Source organism: Gopherus flavomarginatus, chromosome 1, assembly GCF_025201925.1.
Source record: "Gopherus flavomarginatus isolate rGopFla2 chromosome 1, rGopFla2.mat.asm, whole genome shotgun sequence".
Lineage (NCBI taxonomy): Eukaryota > Metazoa > Chordata > Testudines > Testudinidae > Gopherus > Gopherus flavomarginatus.
In genome coordinates, this window is record NC_066617.1 from 216,700,552 (window position 1) to 216,726,961 (window position 26,410).

General features: G+C 40.8%; 1 protein-coding gene across 1 annotated transcript in view; it reads left to right on the forward strand.

Annotated features, from left to right (window-relative positions):
• Positions 1–26,410, forward strand: part of CFAP47 (cilia and flagella associated protein 47) — a 680,893-nt gene that overhangs the window by 76,984 nt on the left and 577,499 nt on the right. The window contains exons 22-24 of the mRNA XM_050936444.1: positions 8,358–8,526; positions 11,617–11,711; positions 14,798–14,957. Of these exons, the coding sequence (XP_050792401.1) occupies positions 8,358–8,526; positions 11,617–11,711; positions 14,798–14,957 (424 nt within the window). The remainder of the gene's footprint in view (positions 1–8,357; positions 8,527–11,616; positions 11,712–14,797; positions 14,958–26,410) is intronic.

Below are 26,410 nucleotides of genomic sequence, written 5' to 3' on the forward strand. Positions count from 1 at the left end.
ACTCATGGATTTTAAATATCTAGCAGAGAGAGAGAGATCTCATATATATGGTCTGTGTGGCATACTTGGTTTTTACAGAATCTATTTATTAATTTTTTTAATGAAAGCTTAAATTCTAGTCCTCAGAGTTGTAGAGAACCTTCCAGACAAACTGATTAATCTTATCCTGAATTTGCAGGCAGGCTGACACAAGGACAGGGGTGTGAACTCCCTTGCCCCCTATTAATCTCACAGAGGTATCAACTCTAAAGCACAGTGATGACATGTTAATGTCAACACTATTATTTAATTAGTAATGGTGTTATTGGATCGAATGAAGAAGAGGGTGGAAGTAGAGCCCATAGAGTTGAGAATTTGCTATGGGGAAGAACAGAGGGGGTGATAAGACAAGGAAAAGGAAAAGAAAGAAGATGGAGAAGGAAGAGAAACAAAGGGCAGAAATATTTAGTCTTACAGGTGAGCCTGCTGATACTGAATGCCAAAACAAGGGGCTAAACACATGATATATAATAGCCACAAATTATAAAGGCCATATTGTATTCTGGATCTTTGTGCAAGCCTCCTGTTGACATTGGTGGATGTTTGCTGTGGACTGACGAAGCAGTATATAATCTGTGTTGTTAAACTACCTACTAACCATAATTGAAAATGGAATTTGGCTCTCTCTACTGAATGAGTTTGTTCTAGCCTTTACAAGTAAAACAATAGATTCCTTATGCATATAACATGTGTTTGCTATTGATGGAGTGAATAAGGCCTGGTCTACATTTAATGAGATCCTTCCTTAGAATTCTTCAATCAACCAAGCTAATGCCTCCTGCATATATGAATTAGCTACATAGATGAAAAAAACCCTTCTGTTGATGTAGGAACCATCTGTACTATGGTGCTACAGCGTCGTCATCCTAAGATGCCAATATCCTGGAAAATCTCTCTGCTTTTACCAAGGACGATTCTGAAGTTACCAAACCTCTTGTGGTGGAGCTAATATGATTTTTTTGCTATTTTGTGCAATTGTTCACATTCAATTTATCTTCTGAGATTTAGTCTAACATCAGTCAATCCCCCACAGGACTACCTTTTCAGTTACAGACATGGTATGCCTCAGAGCTATATCTTATATCGAGTTAGTGTGAGATTTTCATTTCTGTATGTCTATTGAAAGTTTTGTTCACTTATTTTTACAAAGGTTCCAAAGGGGCTAGCATGCTTCACTATGTCTATATACTCTGTGGGTATGTCTACACTGCAGAGACACATCCCTGGCTGGAGCATCAGCTGACGTGGGTTTTTGGATCTTAGACTGTGGGGCAGTTTAATTGTGGTGCAGAGTTCTGGGCTGGAGTCCAGGATCTAGGACCCTGTGAGATGTGGGGGGTGGTCCCAAAGCTCGAACTGAAGAGCTGAAGTCTGTGCTGCAATTAAATAGCCCTGCAGCCTGAGCCCTGGGAGCCTGAGTTAGTTGACATGGGCCAGCTGTGCGTTTTTATTTGAAGTGTAGACATATCCTATGAGTGAAATCCTGGCCCCACTGAAGTCAGTGGCAAAACTCCTGTTGACTCCAGTGGGGCCAGGATTTCATTCAGTATCTTTTAACTCAGGAGTAGGCAACCTTTGGCACGTGTGCCAAAGGCACCATGCAAGCTGATTTTCAGTGGCACTCATGCTGCCCGGGACCTGGCCACCAGTCCAGCAGAGCTCTGCATTTTAATTTAATTTTAAATGAAGCTTCTTAAACATTTTAAAAACCTTATTTACTTTACATACAACTATAGTTTACTTATATATTATAGACTAATAGAAAGAGACTTTCTAAAAACGTTAAAATGTATTACTGGCACATGAAACCTTAAATTAGAGTGAATAAATGGAGACTCAACATACCACTTCTGAAAGGTTGCCGACCCCTATTCTAACTGCTGATCTGTTTATTTATTTATCTTTTTAAATGTGCCAGATGCAAATCAATGAAACTGCATCCTGCATAAGTGAGCACAGATTTAGGGTCAATTTTTAAAACTGGTTGTTTGTAGAAAGGGTGAAGCTGAATTTCTGGAAACTTGGGAAAGGATAAAATAGTATAGGCTATGTAAAACAAAATGGGAAAAGAGACTGACGGAACTTTCAGTGAGTAGGGGTATATTTTAAATTTTGCGTTGGCAAGCTTGAGGATATGCTCTTTTATTTTACCAGTAAGATCCCTCGACATATACATTTCATTTACAAGGGCATCCTTTTGTAACTGCATTCTCTTGGAAACATTTTTCAGTTTAAAATCACCATTAATGATCAAAAGCTTTTTTATACGTGTTCTTCCTCCTACTTGAAAATCTGTCAGTATTAATAAGAAGCAACAAAGTAGTGTCCCATAATTGTTAGTTTAGATTTTATTATAATTAAGGCTAAGATTTAGTCATGGGCGTTTTTAGTAAAAGTCATGGACAGGTCATGGCGCCATGTATTTCTGTTTACTGCCCGTGACCTGTCCATGACTTGTACTATAAATACCCCTGACTACATATTTGATGCTGTGGGGGGCTTTGGGGGCACAGCTGCTGTTCTGGAGGGGGGGTCTCTGAGGTTCCTGCTGGTGCTCAGGGGAGAGGAGCAGCGGCAGCGTGGGACCGCGGCAGCTGCTGCTTTCTGGGGATCAGCCCTGCTGTCTTGGGACTGCAGCAGCAGCTGCTGCTGGCCTTGGGGCAGGTCAGGACCGCCACTGTTGTGTGGGGGTGGTGTGGCTGGCCCCGGGGCCGCCAGAGTGCTCAAGTGACCCTGGGATAAGTTGCACCTACCAGCTGCAGAAGTCACAGAGGTCCTGGAAACTCACGGAATCCATGCCCTCTGTGACAGACTCACAGTCTTAATTATAATGGACTATGGATGTAATAATAAAAAAACAGAGTAAATAAACACTTGCTAAATGTGTGATGTGATTGTATAATAAAATTCTGAGTTCCTTTTACATAATCTGAAATAAATCCATTCTTTTTATTTGGCCTCATTTTACACTCTGAATTAGTGTACATAATAAACACTTACTCTTATATAGCGCTTCATAAAGGAGGTAAGCATCCTTATCCACATTTTAGAGGTGGAGAATGTATAACACATCAAATGGACTGTAATTTGTTAAGTGTGGTATGTTCCACTCAATGTTATGGATGAAAAACATATTAACTAGTAACTGTGGAAAGTTCTCAGAATGTTGAGAGGATCCAAGGTCTTTGTTTGGGCTGCTTCCACTTCTGTGGTCTGGAGTCTCTGCCTCTGACTCCTTTCTCTGCAGATTTCCCAGGAGTAAAGGGAAGGAAGTACCACTTGGGCCTAATGCCCCCCAGAGTGTGTGTGTAGGACAAGGGTGCCGGAACCTTTATAGAAGTAGGGGAGAGGGCAGTGAACCAGTTGCCCTCTCTTCTGGCACCATAGCAGCCCATGTTAGGTGGAAGGTGTAATTGCAGTGCCTTCCCGGCAGAATCTATTATTTTGAGCGGGGGGGGGGGGGAATGTCTGCAGGGGATATATCTGCGAGGGACATTAATTCTGTGATTGTTTCTTTTATTAAAAAATGGGGGGAGTGGGCAATGGCTCCCTGGCCTCCCCAGTTCTGGTGTTTTTGGGTGGGGTGTTCTCTGCATGGTTCTGGCCAAGAGGCAGCTGATTCCCCTCTTTCTGTTTGAGAAGGAAAAGGTTTCCTTTTGCAGGTTTTGCTCTGTGTAGGGATTGGGATGCAGGGGAGAGTGATTGTAACATTAATATTTTAGTTCACTAAAATTTTTAGTGTAAAATGAAATATTTTTGTTTTTTTAATTTGTCTGCCCTTGACTGTCTATGGACTTCTATTAAACAATTTATTTATATATACACATACATACACACACCTGTACCCTGATATAATGCTGTCCTCAGGAGCCAAAAAATCTTGCTGCGTTATAGGTGAAACCGCGTTATATCGAACTTGCTTTGATCTGCTGGAGTGCACAGCCCCCCCCCCCAAAGAGCACTACTTTACTGCGTTATATCCGAATTCGTGTTATATTGGGTCACATTATATTGGGGTAGTGGGCTGTGTGTGCGTGTGCATGCGTGTACACACACTCCCTGATAACAGATAACAATTTCACCTCCAGGTTCTAAATTTAGACAGACTTATCTTAAACTGAATTAGCTCAAATCCTGTCAGGTATTTGATAGAAATACTTAGGGTGACAGTTTTAATGTTTTTTACTCAGCTCAACAGTCTGAAAGTACATAAGTGCATCTATAACTGAAACACATTTGTCTTGGGTACAGCTATCATCAGAAATCTGTGCTGGCAGCTCTCCCCCTTGCTTCTGACATAGAACTTGTGTGATAGTAGCATTGAAGCTGTAATGAGGGTCTGTCTGCACTCTCTAGGACAGTGGCTCTGAACCTTTCCATACTACTATACCCCTTTCAGGAGTCTGATATGTCTTACATGCCTCGAAGTTTTACCTCACTTAAAAACTACTTGCTTACAAGATCAGTCATAAAAATACACAAGTGTCATCGCACACTATTATTGAAAAATTGCTTACTTTCTCATTTTTACCATATAATTATAAAATAAAGAAATTAAAATATAAATAGTACACTTACATTTCAGTGTATAGTGTATATAGAGCAGTCTAAACAAGTCATTGTATGAAATTTTAGTTTGTATTGACTTCTCTAGTGCTTTTTATCTAGCCTGTTAAACTAGGCAAATATCTAGATGAGTTGATGTATCCCCAGAAGACCTCCGAGTACCCCCAGGGATACACATACCCATAGTTGAGAACCACTGCTCTAGGGCGTGACTCCTAACCCCATGCTTTCTTTAGCCACCGAAGATGGACCATTCTTTTTCTGATGGGGTGGTGGTAAGGAGGCCAAGCATTTCTTCTCAGAGTGCTTCAAGATGAAATAATTAAAAATCAGAATAAAAAGAACCTACGCAAAGGAGGAATTGAATGTGCAACCTGGCACTCTATTCCCAGTACCACAGTACTTGCTGTGGTAACTTTTTCCCTGTGGCAAATCCTAGGGTGGATTAAGGGCAGAAGTGGAGATACTGGCACTGCTAGATGGTGCAGTGATAAACTTAGTGCACGTGCACAGAGGGATCTGTGCTAGCAGCAGAAAGAACTCTGAACATAAAGCTACTATATTTAATTCATTGTAATATTCAATTATAGTTGTCATCTGAATTGTTGTTCAGTGTTACTGAAAAGTGATTTTTAATATTTGTTCAGACTGCTATTGCTTTTTTACAGCTATTGCCAGCAATTGATATAATTTGTGATATTAGCAATATGAGTACTTACCTGAAGCGTCTATAGCCGTTTTTATTCTGCTTTAATAATAGTCTTGCTGTTGGAAGAAAAATCTTATAATATGTAATTAAACCTTTTGTTATTTCATTTTTAGATTATTAAACCCTTCTTAAATATGACAGTTAAAGGTTATAGTCTCCTCCATTGGATTGTCACATCTCATGTCAAAAGTATGATATTTCAGAAATATGGATGCATCTACTGTTTATCATTTAAGTCCTGACAATGTGTTCTGCGTTGTACATGTCACACAGAAACACAACACCCAAGCCCTTTATTCACACAAGTAATCATTTAATTCATTGGGGGTATTTACAGATACAGGCTACTTGCATAAAAAAAATAGTGCTGGTCAGGAAATAGTTTGGATTTTTTTAATGGAAAATTTGAAAAAATAAACAACTTTTTGACTGGAAGGTTTTCAGTGTCTGTTTTTTCAAAGAAAAACCAGTTTCCCATGGACAGCAGACACGTTTTGCAAAAGTTTTTATTTATTTGAAAAGCCTAATTTTCTGTTGGAAAAACCACTTACATGGAAAATTCTTGATCAGCTCTAATAAGTAAAGATTTAAAAAATCAGGTGTTGAGTGAGGATCAGAAATACCAGTAGTAGATACAACTGGAGGTTCACAAATTATGTATGTTTAAAAGTGCTTCCAGCCTTGTCACCTTTTAAACTATAGAGCCAAATATTTGCAAAAGTGATGCTCAAGACTGGAATTAATAGGGCTGTTGCAATGATTCATAGTGAACATAGTGAGTGTATCATTTTTAATGATTTTATAGGGAAACTAGCCCAAGGGAAACTTAAGTTTATAAACAATTACCAGGTGCTGCTTTCATGAGCTGAGTTTTTATTTTAATGTATTCTTTTTCATTTTATCTTCATTTTATTTCTTCCCCCCCCCTCAGTCATTCTGTGTAATTGTGCTATACCATCGGAGCAGCTATTTTGCAGTGAGTATATTATTGTCTACCTGGCAGAGGGCAGCTCACTCATTACAAGGCAAGGCATGCTAGAATATGCTTAAAATATACAACTCTCTGGTGGTTGCAGGCTGGCAGTTAATGCAGTAGCTGATAGCTGGCAGCAATAGCACTGACTAATGTTGAATGGAGACGATTTTGAAAACTCTTGTGTTGCCCAGTATGGCAGAACTGAAGGCAGCATCTGGAAGTGTATGTACCCCCTAGCATGCTTTGGCTTCTTCTTTAATTTAACTCATCTAAAGTAAAATACTAATAAAAAAGTATACTTCTATGAAGAAGAAAAGGGATCCAAATCCAGCATCTCTTTCCAAACTGAATTTTTTCAGGCGTCAGGTCCTTATTGACCCTTTAAACATTCAGGATGAATATATTCATTCTTGGCACTGTTGTCTCCTTCTTTATCACCCTATTTTCTCTCTCTCTCTCTCTCTCTCACCCCCCCCAGCATCTTCCCCTTTCTTTCCTTCCCCTTTGCACCCCATCTGCCTCTTCTGCAACTCGCCCACTCTCAAAGATCTCTAATCTGCTCTCTCCTTCCAACTACCTCCCTGGGTTAGAACCAACTTTGACCTGCTTCCCAGCTGCCAGTTCCTTCCCCTACCTCTCTCCTTGAATATCTGTTCCCCTGACCTCATGGTCACTTGTGGATGTCTGCTCCCACCCAACTTGCCTCCCATTTGCCAGAAACCTTCCTTCCCATTGGAGATGCATCCTTCCATATTTGTCTGCTTCTGCCAGAACCGCACTAAACCTTTGCTGCTCTTGTGGTAGCCATCATTTCTTACAGCAATGACTTCTGAATATATTGAACACACCTTGTAGTTTAATAGTCACATTGCTCCTCAGAAACTAGATACTAGAAATGTCACACTTTCAAACAAAAAGCTGTGAATAATTCACTAGTCTTTTTCTGGTTGAGTTGACTAAGATTACACGCAGGGTCACAGTAATGCAGAATCCATTTATCTTGCATTTCAGTTTTTTTACTATGTGAATAAAAACTAACCAAGCTATAATGCAGATTTTAAAAACCTTGAATACATTTAGGTGGATGCCCTAACTAATAAACAGCCCCTAACCAACAAACAAAGCAAAAAAACCAACAAAAAAACAAACAAGCATTTGTCTCACAAAATCACATAACCATTTGCTGAACTTAATACATATAATAGTGTGAGAGTCAAAACGCAGTCATTTGAAGATGATTTGCTTTTTGGCCTACTTATTAAATATCACCCTAAACATTTTACAAAAATGATGTAATTATATCAGTGCTTTGATGATTAGGTACTCTAAACAGAGTAAAACAATGTTAGTGCTTTGTGGCAAAGGCTTCCTAGAATGTTGATCAGACAAGGAAAGAGGTTCTTCTGCAAGGATTTCATGCTATTCTAACTTCTCATAGGTCTTTACAGTCACCAAGGCTCTCCACTTCATTGTTTAATGTTCAGGGCATGCTAAAGCCTGCCTTTTCTCTCAGGGCCACCCAGAGGATTCAAAGCAATTTCAGGGGCCCCTTCCATAAAAAAAGTTGCCATATTATAGAATACTATATTCTTGTGGGGGCCCCTGCGGGGCCCAGGGTCTGGGGCAAATTGCCCCACTTGCCCACTCCTCTGGGCAGCCCTGTTTTCTCTTGGCTGTATGCTATTGATTATAGCCTGAAATCCAATTCAGTTTTTGTCTGCAATCATACTTTAAAAGGAACAAAACACCTTTTTAAATAAGAATGTGCCAAAAGCCTCATGCAGAGCTGAGCTAAGCTATATACAGTTCTGGTAATTTTTGTCCCATTATATTCTTCCTTTGGGGGAAAAAAGGTATGGCTTTTAGGTACTTAAGATGGCTGACACTATGTGGCAATAGATGAAGCTCCCATTAACTTCTGTGGTCCATGATCAGGCCATCAAGTTAATTTCCTTAAAAATTGTTTTAATAATTCTGCTAAAATAGGGATATCAATACTATAGTACTACATAAACTTGCTGTTTCCCTCCGTGAGAAAATGACCACAACTATATTTTTGTTCTTTAGGTGGCAGCATATGACTTCAGTCTTCCAGTGAATGTTAATTTCAGCCAGGTTCTATCTTCTCAGCAAAGCACTACAGCTACTACACCTTCTGGATCAGGAAAGCACATAATTGTTCCTCGTCCTCAAATTCTGTCTATGACTGCTCCATTATGTACAGTTCAAGCAACTGGTATGTAAACTAGGAATATTAAGTGTGTGTGCGCGCATGCAGGTGGTGTGCTCTGTATTACTCTTTTTCAGGGGTTTATTGCTAGCTTTAGCAAAGGAAAAATTAGAAGCTAAAGAACTGAGTGTAGAACGTACTAGTCTAATTTATTATAATATCAAATAATTAGAAAATGTATCTTTGCATCTATTCACTCAATTTTAAATGTGTATTTTTGGATGTCTTTGACGCTGGAATTATAATGCTATCATTTCTAAAAACTAAGTATCAGAGAATCATAGAAATGTAGGGCTGGAAGGGACCTTACATCTTGATAATGAATGACAGTCTTTCTTATAAAACCTTATGGATGTCTATGCACCCTTTTCATATGCAGAAGAAGTGAAGTGTAGAATATAACCCTTGGAACAAAGGTTTTTTTTTTTTTTTTTTATTGTGACTTCAAAGTTAAGATACACTGTCAATGAGCATTTATAATATTCTAATGAGTAAAAGATACCTTTGGTACCTCGTATATTATGCATTTCAGTAATCAATACAATCACTTCCAAATATAAAATTGCTTGGTTTGAAATTAAATCTTAACTCTTTGAAGACTTCTTTTCTCCTACACAACTACAAATACAGAACGTATATTTAACTGTAAAATATAATCACTATCACACTCAATAAACTGCTACTCTGTTCAATATTACTAGATATAGACAAACACTCAGACTAGACTTATTACAAAATGTATCTTAATTTGGTATCCCATTGCATAATAAATACCATTAAAAAGTAGTCTGAAAGAATTGTAGGTTGCCACAATCCAAATATTTTAAAAGCCAAAGGAACCTTCTCTAAAAGTAGCTGATAATTTAGGTTATAGTTTCTTCTATTCTATGGCTATTTAATTATATCCTTACAGAAATTCTTTCTGGGGGACAAATACTAAATAAATGTTCTGAACACTCAGTATATTACTAAGCCATGCTCATATACTGTAGGTAAATAGAAAAACATGTTTTTGTGTTATGAGAGTAGGACTTAATCTCTTTATTCCATCACACCACCTTAGAAATGACACTTGTTATTGATTAGCTATTTTCAGATGTCACACTGAAAAACGGAATGTGATAACACATGCTTTTTGAGATCTAAGGGCCTGATTCTACAAATGCTGTCTCCCATGCTTAGTCACTAGGCATGCATTTCTGTTGGTGGGAGGCTGTGTCTTTTCTACACGTATGTAATCTTTTTATATAAAAAACAAAAAACAAAAACACTTGTTTCTTACCTGGGCCTGAAAGTACCCAGGACAGGGTTTGAGAACCTGAGACGGTCCTGGCAGCAGAATTACTACAGTGTGCAGATACGTCAGAAGCTGATGGCATCCTACTGTGGATGTGTGTGTCTGAGAGCAGAACCATTCTATCAGCAGTTGGGTTGCCAGGCATCCGGTTTTCAACCAGAACCCCCGGTCGAAAAGGGACCCCGGCGGCTCCTGTCAGCACCGCTGACCAGGCCATTAAAAGTCCAGTTGGTGGGGCAGTGGTGCTAAGGCAGGCTCCCTGTCTGCCCTGGCTCTGCGTGGATCCTGGAAGCTGTCAACAGGTCCCTGTGGCCCCTTGACTTCTCAGTGCTTGGGTTTAGCACCCTTTCTCTGTGATCCTTGTGGACCCAGCAGGGATAGGCAGTGATCCCTTAACCCTTTTAGGGCAGCTGCTTTAGCTTGTCACACCATGATATGGACTAGCCACCCTCTGGACCAGTAGTTCTCAACCTGTTTACCATTGTGGGCCACATATGCAGCTCTGTGTTATGTGGGCCTCATCAACATAATATATATACTACCCAGATATCTTTTTTTATTTAAAAAAAAGTTTTGTATTTGTTATATGACAGCAGTATGATTCAATTAATATAGTACTTTTCATTTCAACACTGGCAAATGTCTACCATGGAGCATTTTAAATTGGCACTGTTAAGTTATTTTAAGGGTGGCATGGCATTGTGTATTGCCACCCTCACTGCCATGCTGCTACTGGGATTGCTGCTGGGCTGAGCACTCAGGGAGCATGGCTGTGGAGCCTGCCTGCAAAGATGGGGACTGTCCCCCATGCACTGAGCCACACATGCACCCATTTCCCCTGGCCAGGGACTGTCCCTCATGCACCCAACTCCCCCACCCATGGACTGCAGTTAATGCTTTGTCATAAATCATACGTCTTTTGCTTTCTTTACTGTGGCACTGGAGAACAGAAATTACTGTATTAAATGAAAAGTAATGCCATTGTGATATATCTATACGTATTCTTTGGTGAATAGCAAAATCTACATAAAGTATCACAAATTTAAATAAATTTAAGAACTACTAAAAAAAATAAAGAAGCTTATAATACATGTATCAAACTTTTAGTAGCCATTTAGAAAAAAATGAAGCTAATACTACTTGAATTATCCATCATAACAGAAAATTAATATTTAGTGGTGACAAAATAGATGGGGCTCAAAGAAACCCCAGTCCACTATTTACAAAGTTTATTTTTAGTCATTGATTGGACTTCTAAAGTACTTCTCCTTGTCCATAAAGGACCTAGTCTGACTCCCTTTTGTGTTAATCTGAAATAGGAAGAAAGTATTCTTTCTTTTTATAGCATCAGTGTTATAAAGGAGAGACATGAGTCTGATGTTTAGCCTGACCTAAACTTGACTTCCCTTTTGTCAACTGATGTGTTGACGAGTGCACAATTAATGTCACAGAAATTTGTGTATCACGAGTCCTAATCAAGTAGATATTTACATTATATTAATTGTGCTTGCAATGTGTAGACACTGAAAGGCAGGACAGGTTTTAAAAGAAAGGGAGAATCTGTCAGCTTAAGAATTTGTTTATAGCTGTGTTGGTCCCAGGATACTGGAGAGAGACAAGGTGAGTGAGGTAATATCTTTTATTGGACTAACTTCTGTTGGTGAAAGAGACAAGCTTTTGACCTACACAGAAGTCTTCTTCAGGTCTAAAGAATGTGTAAAGTGGAATTAAAGTTTTAAAGAGAAGTTTTAGAAATATTTGTCAAGATACTCTATAAACTTTTTGATTTTCTCCTACAGTACTGCAGCCACCACTTGAGTTCTCCACTTCAGAGCTGGTATTTCAGTCAAGAAGCATACATTTAGAGATTGCTGATGAAAGTCTGAGCACTCAGGTAAATACACACACGTTTTTATGACTATTCTCAGCCTAATCTTTTACTTTACTAGGATTGTAAAAGAGGTACTTGTTTAAATTACATTGTGTGTTTTTAATAACTACATAAAATTTTTCTAGTGTGTGTGCTTATGGATTCCAAAGTATTTTATCATTGTTCTGTACTACTGTGAGTTTCATGTTGGTCTCTAAAAATTATTACTTTTGCTCAGTTCCTGGCTTAGACTTGATTTTACCCTCTGATTCATGAACTAAATTGTGCGCACCATAGGAAACTGGCTACCACAATGCATGAGCAGTTGGTGACTTCCAAAGATGTCCAGTGATGATGCATAGTGTGATCATGTCTGAGCTCATATTTGAAGATTTTTTGCAACATATTTTATGCAGACAGTTAATAATTCATGACATACTCTTAATTTTATAAGCATGAGTTTGCATGTGGCAATCATATGTTGTGTTTCATGATGGTAGGAGCATACTAGCATAGCCTAGCATTTGGGTGGCATGTTCACATTGATTATTTTGCAGTTGTTCTGTAGCTTGTGATACACAGGAGATCAGTTTAGATGATCACAATGGCCCCTTCTGACCTTGGAATCTCTGAAGCTACAGATCCAAAGTACCAACAATGGTATAGAAAGGTTAACCTTTCCCCCTTTATATTCTTCAGTTCCTCTCTTTCTGCTGGTGACAGTGGTGTTGAAATTATTTCCCTCATCCTTCATTGTATAGTTACTATTTTCCTTGACATTTTTAGTTAAATCAGTAGTTATTTTAGGTCTTGTTTTTATATAGCAATTCTTTTTTTTTTGTAATAGTATTGTTTGGATCCTTTATTTTTGGATCCAAAGAAGCATTCATAGTTTAAAAGTTGTCCTTCATGCCATAATAAAATGTCTGACATGACCATCACACCAGATGCTTAAAATGTATTGGAGGAGAGAGAATCTTTTCTACTTGTTCACGATCAATTTTTCACCTTTTAAATTTTCCCAGCCATGATGGGTGGGTGGGGGGAAACGAGTGCTAGATCAGAGCTCATATAGTCACTTTAATCTGCATAGGTATTGGAGGATATAGACTATATAGCCCAAGTTAAAGTTTCCTCAAGAAGCCTCTCGAAAGGGTCCTTCTGGAATCATGGAAGAGAGGAGCTATATTCTGGAAGTCATTATCTTCTAACAGATCCCCTGCACTTCTCTATGTGAAGAGTGATATTTCTTGAATGAAGAAGTTAGAGGAACTCTGTCCTTTTCACCAGCTGTCTCCTTGATCACCTCTCTCTCCTACTGGTGACAGCATGGCCTTCCAGGGAGATAGTAGTGTGGGATAGTTTTAATCTATGGAGTAGGCTCAGGCAGCTTATAATGCATGTCTGGCTAAGTCTTGACCCTCATGAATATTAGTTCTTATAGCTTGCCTGCAAGGTCACGTTTACCCTGCAGCTGGCAGTGTGCGTCCCAGCTTGTATAGACAGTTGAGCACTAGCTCTGCTCGAGCTAGCACACTAAAAATAGCAGCATAGCTGGAGGTAGATTGGGCTAGCAACCCATATCATACCCAGGGGGGTCTGAGCAGGTTTATACTCTGATGACTCAGGCAGAGGAAGCATGCGTCTGTCTACACGAGCTGGAAGCATGCTCCCAGCTGCAGTATAGATGTAGCCTGCCTGTCATGGTACAAGAGGACTAACATTCATGAGGGTCAAGACTTAGCCAGACATGCATTACGAGCTGCCTATAAAGCATCTGAAGTTTGTCTCATTCTCTACGGTCTGGTGTGACCATTCAGAGATATTACTGGCTCAGGACTTCAGACAAAAGTGGTGTAATTGCCTTTTTGAAGGCATGCAGCCTTTCCACTGTTAAAACCAGTGATCACTTGAGCAGACTCAGAGACTAGTGTTTTGGCACAGCCTTTTCAGGGTTTTAGTCTGTCTTTAGGATGAACATGTTGTCCTTTAGGTGTGAGAAATAGTACCAGCAGCACTCAGGTGTCTAAATTAGATATCCAATCTTAGGGTAAGCAAAGGTAGTTTCAAAGTGCCTTTCATTTTAAAGAGTCAGCTTAGGCAGAGGGCTTATCGTCTGTTCCTTTATCACAGAGGCTACTTTATACTCTGATGCAATGATATTGGGACCTCAGTGGGCAGCCAGATGCCAGTATGTTTCAGCACTATTCCTTTTTTGCATCCTTCTCCTTCTGGAGATAACTTATCCCAGTTTCTGCCAATAAGGTTTTGACTATGGACCTGGTTGTGTGCTGAAATTTATCCTAAAGAGATACAGTTTTCAGTTGAATGGCATTCCTTATACCCCAGCTCTTTCCATATATTCTCATGAGAAACTTTTGAAGGGTGAAGTCACAACCTTGCACCTGGGGACAATATAGCAGATGGATGATCCACTTTACTAGGGCAAAGTTTCTTATTCTTGTTGTTTTTGTCATTCCAGCAAAAAAAAAAAAAAAGGGGGGTTTAAAACTGGCTCTAAACTTTTGCAGTTTTTCAAGTTTTTCAACAGAAGAATCAATATATGCAGTATCTTCGAGAACTGTAATGTCAGGTCTCTCTGATAGTGTATTCAGTTCTTGCAACATTTCACTGGTACTAGTAGAAGTTCTCCCATCTGCATTTGCCTTACCACCACTGCCATCATAAATGCAATTAATTTACTTATCGCACACTAGCCCATGATTGATAGCCAACTTGCTATTACTCCAGGTTATTCTTATTACATTGAAGAAATCCATGTCATATTTAAGATTTGAGAAAATGGTTTTCCTTCCTAGGTAGGAAACATTGTTCTTTGTGAATGGTGAGTGCTTGTAAGTGTGCTATCTGTGAACCATGAGACATGCTTATTTTCTTACCTTACAGATATAAGCTGCATACTCTATTGCTCTCTAGAGCGCTCTGTTGAACTTTGTGTCAGTTGTTTCTTCTTTGTAGATAAAAAGTACAACATAAAATAGTAACTTGTTTTCAACAGGAAAAGCTTAATATTTAGTGATGTAAAAAATAACATAATGCTTATTGCATTCTGTCATCTTGCATCCTTGTTTACCTACAACTGTTTACAGAAGTTTGACCTAAAGAATATCTCAAGGCAATCGGTGACATGGCAATTAGATCTTCATGGTGCAGGAAAAGCCATAGAAGATGGCATTTTTAAATTTAGTCTGCATGCTGGAGTTCTTGATCCGGGACAAAAAACTAGTATCACCGTAGGCTTCTGCCCATGTAAGTATTTTTGTGAATTTGTCAACTTTTATATAAATGTTTGCTAAAACTAATGTTCGTTCAAGACTCCATTTCCAGAGGTGTATTTAAATCTTTCACTGTGAATCAGCAAATTTTTTTTTGCTGAAATTCATTTGAAGAGCTAATGTGCTCAGATAGCCAACTTTGGTAAAAACTGAAATAAAATATAAACAGCCCTTTTCTTGAATTCCTAAGTTACATAGGTTGAAGCCAGGAAGATAGGAAATGCTACTTTTATCTTTAAACTATCTAGTGCAGGAGTTCTCAAACTGGGGGTTGTGACCTCTCTGGGAGTCGTGAGGTTATTACATGGGGGGTTGCGAGCTGTCAGCCTCTATACCAAACCCTGCTTTGCCTCCACATTTATAATGGTATTCAATATATTTTAAAGTGTTTTTAATTTATAAGGGGGATCGCACTCAGAGGCTTGCTATGTGAAAGGGGTCACCAGTACAACAATTTGAGAACTACTGATCTAGTGCAACAGGTTCTGGGATTATGCCAATGGAAAACACCCCTGTTGAAGCTCAGAGAACTAAGAGTGCTGCAGTCTGGACAACTCAGGAATGGGAAATTGCTTGAAACATTTCTTCTGTCTGTATAGGATAGGATACCTGAGGCCTTTTCTTGGGGAAAGCTTAAGGGGATGAGAATAGATTCAAATTAATGGGTTCCTTTGTGAATTTGAGGGACACTGATTTCAGGCATTCATCTCACTCTAGGGCAGTGTCTGAATGAGGCTCATTAGGTGAGTGTGGAAGAAGCTTGTTCTGTGGATAAAATAATTCCTACACTCGTCTGTGATGTCAGTCCTGCACCTTTAATGAGTTTATTTTAAGTGAAGTAAAAAATTAAAACTCTCTGTGGACTGAGGAGAATTTGGTGTGTGTGTGTGTTTGTATTTTTTTTTCTAACTAGCCATAATATAGAAATAAAATGCAGTTTATCATTTTAGAAGACTTAAGTTTGGGACATTCATATATTTTTGAACAGTCCTAATTGATTTAGTCAAGTAGATTTTGTGTATAAAAAGCTAAAACATATCCCTACAAAAATTCAGGAGGAGACTCTCTGAAGATTATACTCATTTAGAAACCCTAGAACAGGAAGTAATTACTATGACAGAAATTGCAATCACGTGTAATACCTTTGGGGGCCATATTGTATTAAGTTTATGTTTCATTGTGGGCCAAGGACTGTGTGTGTGTGTGTGTGTGTGTGTGTGTGTGTGTGTGTGTGTGTGTGGTCCAGGAATCACAGTGGGGGGTAATTAAAATGCATCACCCTATGTTGTAAATGCCTCCAGAGAGATTTCACCCCCTGCGGAGGCTTCCCTATATTGGTTAAACCTGGGTTTTCCAAAGACCAACAGACAAGGAAAGGGCTTTTTGATATCAAAAGGCTGCATTTAAAACCTTTTTGCTGAACCAGCAAATAGACAGGGCCTTCTGTCCAAAAGGGGCCCCAACCTTTGCAGAAGGGTTGGAAAGACTTTGGCCTCCAGGGCCTCAGGAGTCTGTTGGGTCATCTCTGGTAAGTTTATAGCCTGTGTACAGGAACTTTTATTGTTTTTATGTTTACTCTGTAATGCTTTTGCCTTAAGAATAAAGGTGCTTGATTAGGAAGAGCTGTGTAGTTACTTGTGTGTGCTGGCAACACACACTGTTCTTAGCCCTTTTGGGGGTATCGTACTATAAACCAATAAATTGTGTAGCCTTAACACACCCATCAGGAGAGAGTGAGATGTGGGTTTCTACCCAAGAGAGGTAATGTCTGGGAGTCAAACACCTTAAATGGGCCCATGGAGGGACCTAGGGAAACTAGGAACCACCGAGGGAGAAGACAGATGCATTTGCCTTGGAACTGTGACAGTTACACTGCTGGAAAAAATATGGAACTGAACTTGTAATCTGAAGTAAACAAGGGGAAGTATTGTAGTCTAGTTGCATCTTTTTACCAAATAGGTTAAGGGCTGCAGGCTGATTCTATATATTACATTGAGAAGACTGTGTTATGTTCTACTCTGTGCACATACGTACATCTATTCTCATTTAAGACCACAATCTACTTACAAAAATATAAATTCTTCTTTGAGTGTTGGTCCCTGTGTGGATTCCGAATGAAGGTGTGCACGTGTGCCATGTGCCAGAGCCGGAACTGTTGCTAGTAGTGTCTGTTGACACGGGCATGCATCATGCATTGGCCACGCAGTGTGTCTGAGGCTTTATGAGGCTCTGTGGGTCGATGCTGCTGCAGTTCCCTCTTCCCGCCGCGTGGCCACAGTTGGAACCCTGTTGCTCTGTGTTCTTAGTCACCGTATATAGCTCTTATTCACTGTATATAGTTCTTCTTGTTTTTAGTTAGTTAGTTGTCCATTCTTCGTCCATAGTTAGTTCGGTTGTTTGTTTGGACTTTTGCCTTTGGGGGCTTCTCTACCCTCCCTGTCCTGGGGAATATGTCCCATCAACCTGGTTTTAAAAAACTGCGCCTCATGCCCTTGCTCCTTCTCAGTAAACAATGGGCACACCCTCTGCCTGTATTATCTCGGTGAAGCCAACATAGTTTCCCTGTGCTCCATTTGTTGCTTCTTTCTATAGCGGACCCGAGCAGCTCGCAAGCTGCGGCTCTGAAATTTCTTAATGGTGGAGGCAATGCGCCCATGTGTGCAGCAAGACCTGGCACTGACAGAACCACTGCAGCGATGTCTGAGACAGACAGTGAGCGCCTCACCCATGTGGCACCACTTGCACTGATGAAACCTCACCGTGTGCACAAGAAACATGGGAATAAGGGTAGATCCCTGACAGAGACCACCTCAAAGAGCAGCATTTCCTCCCTGAGCCGGGACTGTTCGGGTGAGAAGTTGCACACTACAGCTGATGGTCTGACTTCAACCTCTGCACCAGGTTCAAACAAAGTATGAACAGAGCATCCTCTAAATGCCTCTGCTTTCTGCTGGCCCCGTCTATGCAGGCACAGGGACCCTTTACTTTTGCTTCCGGCTCCATCAACTCTGCTGGGATTCTTGGGTTCGGTGCACCTGGTCACACACACTACAGGCTGCTCATCACCTCTCACGCTGAGGGCGGAGCGTATGTTACCTGTCGCCCACACTGCACATCTCCTACCCAAACGGCCACCCACCAGCATGAGCCCCTGGACACTCCAGTCCCATCGGCATTGATGGTCCTGACCGCCCTGCTGGAACCACCCATTTCTATCGCCGCTTCATCATCACTGGACAATGCCCTTATCCCGTCTTCCCTTTCCCCACTGGATGACCATTTGCAGTCTTTCCCTATTTTTTCACATGGCTACTGTTCTCAGCCTCCCAGTGGAGGATGTTCAGGACCCCCAAGATCAATTTCTGGACGTTTTTCAACCCCAGGGATACACCCGCACAGCCTTGCCCATATACTCTGCCATATTGAAACTGGCCCAGACAGTGTGGCACACACGAGCCTCTTGTGCCCCTACACCATAATGAGCAGAATGCCACTATTTTGTTCCCTCCAAGGGCACAGATTTTCTCTTCACTCACCTGCTGCCAAATTCTCTAGTAATCAGTGCTGCTACTGAATGTGCCTGCCAGCAGCACTTCAAATCTGCATCCCCAGATTGCAATGCAAAGAAACTGGACATGCTGGGTAGAAAAGTTTATTCGTTCGTGGAATTACAATTCCCTATTGCCAGCTACCAGGCTATTCTGGCCAAATAAAACTTCTGCTTCTATTCTAAGTTTGCAGAATTCCAGGATTCTTTCTTCTGACTGATAGCAAGACATCCAATGCATGCTGGATGAGGGCAAACTGGTGGCCAAATTCACGCTCCAGGCTGCAGTAGAATCTGCATATGCTGCCTCTCGCTCCTTAGTATCCCAGGTTGTCCTTCATTGCGACTCATGGCTCCAATCCAGTGTTCTTCCTAACGAAGTCTAGATGATGCTGGAAGACCTCCCCTTTGACAGCAATAAACTGTTCAGTGATAAGACGGATGAGTCCCTTCATTCCCTTAAGGACGCTCATGCCACCCAGCGCTCCCTGGGCATCTATACCCCAGCCTCCGCCTGCTCACAACAGCATCCACCCTTATGCCCTCATCCTTGCACCACCCTGTCAACCATACCCCCAGTGACCCTTTGAAGCACCTTGCCATTGCTTCCACTCCCAACGGCCCCAACACACTTCTTCAGCCACCTGGGCTGTCTCAGCTTCCCACCGACCGTTCAATCGTTTTGACTCTCACTTCAAGAACCGTGAACTACCACAATCCTTTTGGTCATACCACATGTCATATTCGGGGGCTGCCTTTAACTCTTCACCCACAATTGGAGCTTGATCACCTCTGACCGCTAGATACTGGACATCATCCGTCAAGGATACCTGATCAAATTCCTTTCCTTTTCCCCTGCACCACCTACCTGGGGGCTGCTCCTCAGCCCCTTCCCAAAACTATTTTCTCAGCAAAGCCATCGCCCTTCTCCACAAAGGTGACATAGAACTTGTGCTGCACTGCCACTGTAGCTGTGGCTTCTATTCCCCCTGTGCCCTCATTCCGAAAAAAGGGGGTAGTCTATGCCCCACCCTGAACATTGCCTACTTAAACAAATTCATCTGCAGTTTTTGCTTCTGGATGATCACCCTCCCTTTCCCATGGAGCCTGGTTCATGGCTCTCGATATGAAAGGTGCACAATACCCATTACCAATTCCGTGTCCTCCCCTTTGAGATCGTATTTATGAAGATCTTTGCGGTTGTGGCAGCCCACATGCACTGACTGGGCCACACCTTATTTCCTTATGTGGATGACTGGCTTCTGGTGACACCCTCTCACTCCCACCTCCTGACCAGCATATGCACCCTGCACATCCCCCTACACAAATTAGGAGTCTGCATAAACAAAGAAAAATCCATCCTCGTCTCTACCCGCACACTTACCTTTATGGGAGCACATTTGGACTCGGTGGCAGCCAGAGCCTTTCTCCCCAGGGACCGCTTTGCCATTCTTGTTTCCCTTAGTACCATGCTCTGACAGGGTGCACGCACGCATGTCTGCCAGTGCCGCTCCCATTTAGAACACATGGCTGCCTGCACTGCTGTTACACTACATGCCTGTCTCCATATGCATTGCCTCCAACATTGGCTCCACACAGTCTATGAGCCACAGTTAGATCCACTCACCAAGATGCTGGTCTTCCCTCTCCTGGTGGTGCAACCCATCCACAGTCCTAGTGGGCATGCACTCCTCACTCACTGCCACCCTCACCACAGATGCATCCTTAGTGGGCTGGGGTGCCCACCTTGACAGCTGCACAGTTCAGGGTCTCTGGTTCACAGGAGAAGCATGGATGCATATCAGTATCCTTGAGCTCCAAGCAGTTCATCTGTCCTGCCAAGCCTTTCTGGACTTTTTCCACTCCTGCCATGTACAAATACTGTCAGACAACATGATGGCAGTCGTCCATAGAAACAAACAGGACAGTGTCAGGTCCCCCTCTCTGTGCACGGAATCCGTCCACCTGATGGAACTGGTGCCTCCAACACCAAATCACCCTGCACGCAGCATACCTCTCAGGCACCAGCAACACACTGACAAACTCAGCCGTTCTTTCTATGCCAACCACAAGTGGAAGTTCCACGATCCCACTCACCAATCTCTCCTCTACCAATGAGGCACGCATCACTGTGACTTCTTTGCGATGCTACAGAACAGCAAACTATCACTGTGCTGCTCCTGGAGGCCGGGGCCTGGTCTCTCAGGGCAGTGTCCTTCTTGTTCCATGGATTGCATGTCTACTCAATGCCTTCTGCCAATTCCCCTCCTCCCCGAGGTCCTACACAAAATACAACAAGGACTGGGCAATGGTGATCCTTATAGCCCCCTCCTGGTCTCGCCAATACTGTTACACTGATCTTTCACCTCTCTGCTCGCCCATTCCCCTTCCCAACATTCTGAATCATCTGATGCAGGACCGCAATCACCTGCAACGTGCCAACACACACCCCCTTCATTTCATGGCTTGGTATTTGGTTGAGGATCCTGTGTAGACCAGGCCTTCTCTACACCCATCTGCAACATCCTCACTAATATCAGAGGACATTCCACTCACATGTGTTATTCCTGCCAAATGGCATTGCTTCACGGCCTGGATGAGTCCTCATAACTTTCCTACCAACTCTATCTCCATTCTTCCTCTCCTAAACTACCTTCTCCATCTCCGCCAATCAGGCCTAGCACACTCTTCCAACTAAATTCACCTAGCTACTCTCAATGCCTTCCTTCCTCCTGTGGATGGCTCTTCCATCTTCACTCATCCAAAGACCTCTAGATTTCCTCAATGTTCTTCCTCCTGTGCGACAACCCATCTCAGCTTGGAACCTCAACCTAGTGTCCTCTCTGCCCTCACCAAACCTCCTTTCAAGCCTTGTCCACCTCTCTATGAAGGTTATCTTCCTGATGACTCCACACAGGCTCACGCCATCATGTCCGTCTTCCTAGCAGACATACCTTGGCAGGACATATGCCAGGCAGCGACCTGGTCTTCTGTCCATACCTTCTCCATTCATTATGCCATTGCTCCCCCCATGATGACAGATGCTGCCATCGGTCATGCTATTGTACACAATTGGTCTTTCCAAGAGCCCTCGCGTCTGCCTCCTCCTGAATACTGCTCACTACTCTCCCACATTTGGAATCCACATAGGGATATGTAGTCCCTATCCTGCTCTCCTCCCCCTCTGCTCCGAGCTCCTCTGCTGCTGAGTAAGAAGGAACTGGAGCAGCATTGACCCGTGCAGCCTCTTAAAGCCTCAGATGTGCCATGTGGCTGACACATGACACACATGCAGGTCAGTGGACACTGCTATCAACAGTTCCGGCTCTGGCGCATGGCACACTTCTGCATCCACGTTTTGGGATCCAGATGGGGACAACACATTTCAAAGAATCTCCAGTTATAGTAAGTAACTTTCTCTTACATTCGATTGTCACTTTGAGTAAACAGCTGCTACCTTTGGGGCTGGAGTTGCTTCATGTGTTCAAAGTATTTATTTTTTCTGATGTGTAGCTATACCAGTGCGAGGTAGATGATTTTTAATCTTCTTAGAGGATGTGACTAGGTAGAAGCAGCAGACATGGAAGGTAATTTTACCTGCTGAATGTTGGAGAGATTAATCTCCTTTTCTTTGACTTATCTTTTTAAAGAAACTTGACAAGAAATATGCTAAGACCCAATGTTTTGTAGTGCAGACTGAGAAGAAGGGGCAATGGAAATGGGGGAGGATGGAAAATAAAAAGTTGGTGTGGTTATTGCCTTTTAGTGCTTTCAAACATTCTGTATGTGGTTTAGCAATTGCGAGTCTGTATCTATTTTACAGATTTTCTCCTTTCTGAGCCATCTGCTTTTCATTATGTGTCCTGTTCTCTGTTGTCATTAAATAACAGAAAAATCACAAAATAGAAGGCTGTAACTCTACTTCCTGAAGAGGCAGTTTTAATACACATACATTGAGAGATTATCTATATCTACACTAATGAATGATGACGATAAAATAATGAGCCCAAGACTACAATACAAAACATAGAAGTTTTCAGTTGTTTTTCATTCTGAGAAAAATGTTATTTTATGGCCTTATCCCATGGTAGTGTATTTCTAGACTGAGAGGGGAAAATAGGTTAACAGAGAGAGAGAATTTGAATGACTGTTGAACTGGCACTTGATTAGATCAGCCAGGTTTGATTTTAGGGATGATGAAGACAGTATTATTCTTGCTAAAATAAGCTCAAATAAATTGAAGAGAAGAATATTTACAAATATAAGGCAGTTCTTCCCAAGATGTGACCTTTGAATGATTGGTAGACTACAAAGGGGTGAGTGGACATGCATTTCTTTCTTTCCTGATGGTTTCCATTGCTACATTTCATTAAGGACTGTTATGTAATATTAGGAAAGCAATTAGATCACATAAGCAATTGTCATAAAAGCTTCAAGGGTATCATGACCGTGAATGCAAGCAGAGGTCAATCACAAGATAATCTCTCCATTAATATATGATCTATGCTATGAAAAAGCCACCTGTATAAAATAGTATGTTATGAAGACTACTAAGCCAGCTAATAACCTGCAAATACAAAACAATATTGTGAGTTAGTGAGTAAAGTGTGTGTGTGAAATATACTGTATCTATTCATGCATAGTCAGCAAGGATTATTGATCAACACTTTTTTTAATTGAAAGTTATTTGTTGCATTTTACTATGTGCAAGTCTTACGTTTACATGAGCAATAAAAGCATTCTAAAATCAACTGATTTCATAATTCAATATTTTAAATATTATTCTACTATTTGTAGTCTGCCTGTGTATTGTGCCTTCTGTGAAACAATATTTAATCTTTCTTAAAATAGAATAATAAATACAGCAAAACCCACACAGAAGACTTTAATAGTCTATTAAGGAGCATGCTTTGCCTTTTACCTAAAAAGGTTTATTCTGTAGAATTTCAGCATGTTTGAGTGGACAAACTGATTAGGAAGCCCCAAATCTAAATTTGTTTCAACACACCGCTGTGTTTGTAGTAATAATAATAATAATACCTTGCTCTTATATAGCACTTTTCCTCAGTAGATCTCAAGATAATACAAAATGAAGAGTTCCTGTCTGTGACAGGATGTCGCACTAAAGTATTTTATAGCACTAAATTTAACTTAAAGCTAACACATAAAAGGCTTGCACAAGGTGTGGTAATGTAACAGGTTTCCTTACTGTGACAGAAGTGGTTAAGTTCAACAGAGATGCTAAAGAACTGAATATATACCAACCTGAAATGATCCTATATTACTGTATAATCCCTAATGCATTAACGAATGCATGAAAGGGATAAAATGTTACAGTATCATGTCACCCTTGCTAATAATTGTAATTCTTTAAAGAAAAGTAAGTTTCAATGGATCCATGCTTTTGGTTTTCATGACTGAGTCATGAGAGTCACAAACTGCTGAGCTTCTGTTCATCTGCAAATTTGACACCATCAACTCAGGATTAAACAAAGACTGTGAATGGCTAGCCAACTACAAAAACCGTTTCTCCTCCCTTGGTGTTCATACCTAAACTGCTAGAAGAGGGCCTCATCCTCCCTGATTGAACTAACCTTGTTATCTCTAGCCTGATTGTTGCTTGCATATTTATACCTGCCTCTGGAAATTTCCACTACATGCATCTAACAGAGTGGGTATTCACCCACGAAAGCTCATGCTCCAATATGTCTGTTAGTCTATAAGGTGCAACAGGACTCTTCTGCTTTTACAGATCCAAACTAACACGGCTACCCCTCTGATACTGGACAATTGGATTAGCAAGTTTTAAAGAATTTAGAACCCGTGGGAGGTTTGCTGATTGTATGACTGAAGGGTGCAGATGGATGTCACAGCCTTTAACTTCTAGTTCCTTTTTTCTGCTACAGCAGGAAGTTGAATAGCTGTACCCTCTAGCAGTTTTTATGGGGAAAATGATTGGTTTATTATTGATTTTTCTTTTTCTAGGGCATAGCCTTGAGATAAAACAACTTGATACTTCCCCACCCCACCTCAGGAATATGTATATTTAATGTAACATGTTCTTTTTCTGTTGACATTCATTTCTGTTCAAGAGCCATATGCTGTAATTGTACAACATTTAATAAAAAGTCTACATTCATAAAATATTTAAAGTTGCAAAACTAAGTGCTCAGAAATGATGAAACTACTTCTAGAGTTGCACATGAAACTTTAATTCTCCCTCTATTAGAATACACATTATGACCATCTTTTTATTCCATTTGTACAGCACCTAGCATAGGGGTCCTGATCTGTGACTAGGACTCCTAGATGCTACTGTAATATAAATAACAAATAATAGAAATGAAAGAACAAATACGATGTAGTCATGTAACTGTATATTGTATTGTAATATATACACACAAAAGGCAGAATTAAGGTTGCACAGAACTGATCTCATTATTGAAGAATATTATTATGCAATCTTCGTGTTGTCATTTTCAAATTTTTGGTTGCTTATCTATTAAACCTTCATGTTTTCTGAGTATTGTTATTATGATGGAATATAATTTAATTGTTCAATTACTTTGTATCCATTTAAAATAGAAATGGAATATCAATAACAAAAAAACCAACCCCCTACCCCCTAAAACAACAACCTGTTCTAGCTAAGTCACGTGTCCTTCACTTAAACATCCAGTTGTTTGCTGCAGCTGTGCAGTGCTCAGTGCTATCCAGGAGAGTGCTCTGTGTTAGGTTGGTCCTCTGGTGCAAATTAGCTCAGCTGCTCTGAAAATGAGGCCACTTCTACTTAGGGTTCTAAATACAAATTTAGGAGAGCAATTTTCAAATGGGCCTAAATTACCTGGGAGCACAAGTCCCTTTTGAAAAGCACATAGTAGGAGTCTAACTTTTAGGCTCAAAGATTGAAAAATTTGGCTGTACTATGGAATGGATTATTGGAAGTCCATGCTGATAGGCTGGAGGTGTTGGTTTGGGAGGAAAGTCTGATGGTATATTGTGAGAGAAGGTGAATGACTGTATTGCTGTGCTTTGAATGGGGTAAGAGGGTGGATAGGGGAAAAGTTGGCTGTCTTTAGTAGAAATGAAAGAGGTTCATAGCCTGGTTTAAAGTAGAAGGAAGGAACTGTAGGGCATTGGGATAGCCTGGCTTTAGATCAACAGAGATTCAGAAGACATGATGATTTGATTGTGTAAGAAGAGGAGGGATTGGGAGTAAAATGCTTTTAATATGGCTTATTTTGCATTGATAGTGCATGGTTTAAAGTGATCTTGCTTTCTTCCCACCACTCTTTGGGGGTGCCATAAACAGATAGTTAAGGGTTAATGTCTCTTTTACCTGTAAAGGGTTAACAAACAGGGAACCTGAGACACCTGACCAGAGAACCAGTCAGGAAACAAGATACTTTCAAATCTCGGTGGAGGGAAGCCTTTGTTTGTGTTTTTTGTGTTTTGTTTTGTTCTCTCTGGGTCCTGAAAGGGACTAGATGTGCAACCAGGTTTCTTGCCAATCTCCCTGCTACAGTCTCTCATATATTCAGAATAGTGAGTATTAAGTAGAAAAGGCGGTTATAGTCTTTTGATTGTTTTCTGTATTTGCAAATGTGTATTTTGCTGGAAGTATTTTAAATTGTATTTTTGCTGGGGGGAGGCTTCTCTCTAGTGTCTATAAGCTGAAAGACCCTGTAACTTTTACCACCTAAATTACAGAGACAACTTTTACTTTTTTTCTTTTTTTTTTATTAAAAGTTTTGCTTTTTAAGACCTGTTTGATTTTTTTCCCTTGTTGAGGCTCAAGGGAATTGAGTCTGTACTTACCAGGGATTTGGTGGGAGGCAGGGAGAGAGAAGGGAGAGGGGAAAGGTGGAATCCCTTTGTTT